General features: G+C 39.4%; 1 protein-coding gene across 3 annotated transcripts in view; it reads right to left on the reverse strand.

Annotated features, from left to right (window-relative positions):
- METTL25 (methyltransferase like 25) overlaps positions 1–4,747 on the reverse strand; it is a 147,254-nt gene that overhangs the window by 90,381 nt on the left and 52,126 nt on the right. For all 3 annotated transcript variants that reach the window (XM_045290537.1, XM_045290538.1, XM_004700424.2), the window contains exon 5: positions 4,314–4,461. In XM_045290537.1, the coding sequence (XP_045146472.1) occupies positions 4,314–4,461 (148 nt within the window). The remainder of the gene's footprint in view (positions 1–4,313; positions 4,462–4,747) is intronic.

The raw sequence follows: 4,747 nt of genomic DNA on the forward strand, positions 1-4,747 counted from the left end.
TTATGAATAAATGTAATAAATAAATAAATGCTTTGCATTTTTGTAGTTGGTAGATTACTTTGACTTGATCATTTTATACGTAGCTCACATGATGAAAAAGTGTGAGCACCCCTGATTTAAGGTATGCATCAGAAAAAATCATGTAACACCTTAAAGGCTTGTAGGTAAGCAAGCGGCCATCTAGCTCAGAAGCAACAAAGCCCACACGGAAGAAGCACACCAGCCTGTGCGATCACGAGGTGTTGAAGGAATCAGGTATAAGGCATCATCAGAACAGAAAATCTTACCATAGTGAATTGTGGGGGAAGGTCAGATGCGCAGGAATTCCCTCCCCTGAGGGCAATCAGTTGCCAGACTGCTGTCTCATCCCACCACAGGGGTGGGCCTGCTCCCTGCCTCTGGGGACAATGGACAGGCTCCTGTAGGAGGAGTTTTCACCCTACAGATAACGGTTCCTTTGGAGACCCAGAGACCATCCCCTATACCACCCCCTCATTGCTGTGTAACCTATATTGCAGCCCTTCTCTGTGACATGTCTCTACCTGCAATTAGTGGGCTGGCATGGCCCCAAAAGATATATAGGCGTGAATCAGCAATATAGAGCTCTCTGACTCTGATCTCTCGTTGCTGCTAACTCCCTGGTCACTGCCCTCTCTAACCCCCTCTCCCTTGTTCCTTTCCCTTCCCCCTCTCTCCACGTGGACCACCAAGCTGGGCTGAGGTAAGCAATGCTACCATGTAACATGTCTGACTGCATTATTGTAATATCTCTCATGCTCTCGATGACGCTAATATAATACTTATATACCTCAACCGTACAATTGTGCATTACTGAACCCAGAAGTAGTATTACTGAACCACTGAGTTCTTGTAGCAGGTGGCGCTGGCACCCCACTCCCTCGTGCCATTTTTATTTAATACTACAGTGAATGATGTGGGGAGTGTGGAGTGACGACCCAAAGCCCATTTATAGGCCACTGGAAATCCCTTGCAGAGGGGTCTCGGAGAGGAGACGAGCCAGACAGGGTGCGATGTAGCAACAATGAAAAATACAACTTTCCTCTAGTTCCTAAATGCTTGCCCCCACCCCCCCACCACTATCATGATCCGAATTCTACCTTGCAAGTCTGGCTAGACCAGAGGATGTACACTGGTACAGATAGGAACTGGAAATACAGGGAATCCAGGGTGGATGATCCCTAAAGGACCAGTGGTGTGAGTGGCGATACTGGGAGGGTAGAGGAAGAGTGGGTTGGAAAGAGGGAACCGATTACAAGGAACTATATGTGACCTCCTCCCTGGGGGACGGACAACAGAAAAGTGGGTGAAGGGAGACATTGGACAGGGCAAGATATGACAAAATAATAATTTATAAATTATCAAGGGGCGGAGAGGGAGGGGAAAAATGAGGACCTGATGCAGGGGGCTTAAGTGGAGAGGAAATGTTTTGAGAATGACAAGGGCAATGAATATACAAATGTGCTTTACACAATTGATGTATGTATGGATTGTGATAAGAGTCGCATGAGCCCCTAATAAAAAATAAAAAAAATCATGTAACGCTAAGATTATACTGTTAGCTTTCTCCACAATAAATGCTTATGGAAATAATGGTAAAGAAATCAAACAATGTTTTGCACTGGGAAAATCTGCTGCATAAGACCTCTGTAAAGTTTTAAAGAGTAATGATTTCACTTTAAGGACTAAGGTGCACCTGACCCAAGCCATGGTACTTTCAATCACTTCATATATATGTGAAACTTGGAAAATGAGTCAGGAAGGCATTAGAATGATGATGTTGGTGAAGAATATCGAAAGTACTGTGGACTGCCAGGACACAAAAAAAGTCTGTCTTGGCAGGAGTCCAACCAGAATGCTTATAAGTGAGGATAAGGGAGGATGCCTAAACTAAGTGTTGAGTACTTCTGACGAGGGATCAAGAGACATCAGTCCCTGGAAAAGGATATTATGCTTGGTAAAACAGATGGCCAGTGACAAGGGTTAGCTCCTCAATGACACGGGTTGACACAGTGGCTGCAACAATGGGCTCAAACGTAACAATTGTGAGGATGTTGCGGAATATAGCAGAGTTTCATTCTGTTGCACACAGGACTACCATGAATTTGAAATGACTTGCCAGCACTTAACAAAACAACAGCATTCCCCACATAAGCCTATATTTGTTTCTTTGTAATCTAAATGATTCTCATTGGGTAAGATATTTTTGACATGAAAACATGTCCATGAATCGATTATGCCTACGTGGGAATGAGAAATGACAATTTGTAACTGCCAGTCACTGTTCTGATGAACACTTCAAACACTTCCACCAGCTTTTTGTCTGAATACAAGGAATCAAACCAAAACAATATTCATTCTAAAGAAAAGGTGAAACTATCTTAACCCAAGCAGAATCCAAGACAAGACACTTGAGAATTAACTGAATGACTTCAACTTCCAGGGCTAGAAAATTTAGTACTCTTTTATTCAAAATTTCCCCCCTAAAAAACTCAATAATTTTACAAATTAACTAAATAGATATATTAAGTGTTCCAAGAAGAGATTCTGGGAAAATGGTAGTGGGATAAACCGAAATGAGAAAACTGATGTCTCTCTAGCTTTTTCCTGTGATTGAATCAAACATTAGGATTATCATTAGTGTTATTTAGAAAAAATAAAAAGATATGAGGAAGACAAGACAGTTATAGTGAAAAATAGAAAGGCAAAGGGATTAAAACTTAACTTGAAACATTCTATCATTCCATGCCTTTGCTTATTCATCTACATTTTTTCCATTTCTTTGATTAACTTCTGTTATCTTTCAAGTCACAATTTGGATATTACCCACTAGGAACATATCTTCAATCCTTCATAACTAGCGCCTCACATTATTATGCTGTAAGATAATGCAGATAAAACATTTTTCATGTATTTGTTTTACAGAAATTACTGTATTTTAAAACTGTTTAAGAAAACAACACTAGGGCCAAATACTGTGCTTTCCAAACTCTACACTTGAACATTAAGAATATTATGTCGAGAATGAAGGAACACAATGACCTAATCCATTGTATGTTTAGTCACCTCACATACTTAGGAAAGCTGGACATGAAATCAGATGGTCAGAGATGAATTGACATATTTGAATTGTGGTGCTGGTGAAGAATATTGACAGTCCATGGGCTGCCGAAAGAACAAACAAGACAAATTTTTGTCTTGGAAGAGGTACAGCAAGAATGCTCCTTTAAAGAAAGGATGGAGAGAAATCTCACATACGGTACTTTAGACAGGTTAAGAAGAGAGCCTAGTCCCTGGAAAAGGACTACTCGTGGTTGGTACTACTTTACTAAGCATGATTTCCTAAGAATGTCTTCAGGACAGCCTAAAAATGTGTCCAAAGTATGTGAGATGAAATCTCTTATATTGGATATCAATATAAGATATATTGGATATCAATATATTGGATATCAATAAACCAAACCCCAAAACCAAACCCACTGCAATTAATATGCGATTCCGACTCATATTCACACTATATATGGCTAGGGATTCTGTAACTCTTTATGGGAGCTGACACCTCATCCGTCACCCATGGAGCAGCTGGTGGGTTTGAAGCCCCAACCTTCTAGTTAACTGCCTCACACACATTGGCACCAGGGTTCCTGGAACACTGCTAAAGAGGTCACCAAACAATTATAAAGGAAAGCTCCTAACATTGATAGAACACGATCTACTCTGAACCAGCATGTTTGAAATCGTATCTTAGGGCGAGCTACAAGCATGACTGGACAAGCAGAGGTCCTCGGGAAGCTCTAGTCCTGCTAAGTGACTCTGGACTTTGTTCCTCAGCACATTCTGACCCAGGCAGTTCAAGTAAGAAAATATTATTTTCATGCAATCACGCAGTTTAGAAATTTGAAAAATCTGAGTTATATTGACTCTTCAAAATACACTCAGGAACTTTCCTCCCCCCGCTTTTTTTGAGAAATATCAATATTCCTACAGAAACCACATAGAAAGTCCTGAAAACAAAAGCAGACTTTACAGTTCTATGTTCATAACAAAATAATTTGCTTTACTATCATTATAAACGTATATATATGCTTTTCAGAAGTTCTCTACAAGTAACGTCATGTAAAAGTTTGAAATACTTGCATGGTATTCAGCATTTGCCATTTTATAGTTATAAAAACTGATAAAGGGGTACACTAAAGAGCAACTCAAAATAACAATGGCAAAGAAAAAGAGACTAAAAAAACACAGGCATTATATTCAGATACTCGAAAAATTATAAGACAATGGGCACTCTGTACCTCTAAGCTGCTTTTCAAACTCTTCAGATAAGAGATGATAGCAACACCCCACACTGCAGACTCCCTTGATTTCGTTCTTGGAAGTAAATATGCGCAGAGTGTTTGCAGCAAGATCACCACAAGTATGTAAGCCAACCATCAAACAATCCTTCAGAGAAGAGAAGAAAAATGAGTTTTAGTAATTAAAAGGAAGGCTAAAAACAATTCAGATGAGGACTTTAAACACCCATTAGAATATGTGTAACTTTTTATAATTATAAAAGTCTTCCTAGAACAGTTTGTTTCACTTTTATAACTTATTTCATTTGGGCAAAATGTCTGTCATTGCCTATGTGTGGGCTTCAAAAAGTTCATGGAAATTGTGTATTAAGAAAAACAATGCACGTATTTCAAGAAGATTTGCCATTAAAACAAATCCATATTAACTTTTTTTT

The sequence above is a fragment of the Echinops telfairi genome, unplaced genomic scaffold (genome assembly GCF_000313985.2).
Source record: "Echinops telfairi isolate 266 unplaced genomic scaffold, ASM31398v2 ScPeMD7_2;HRSCAF=8, whole genome shotgun sequence".
NCBI lineage: Eukaryota > Metazoa > Chordata > Mammalia > Afrosoricida > Tenrecidae > Echinops > Echinops telfairi.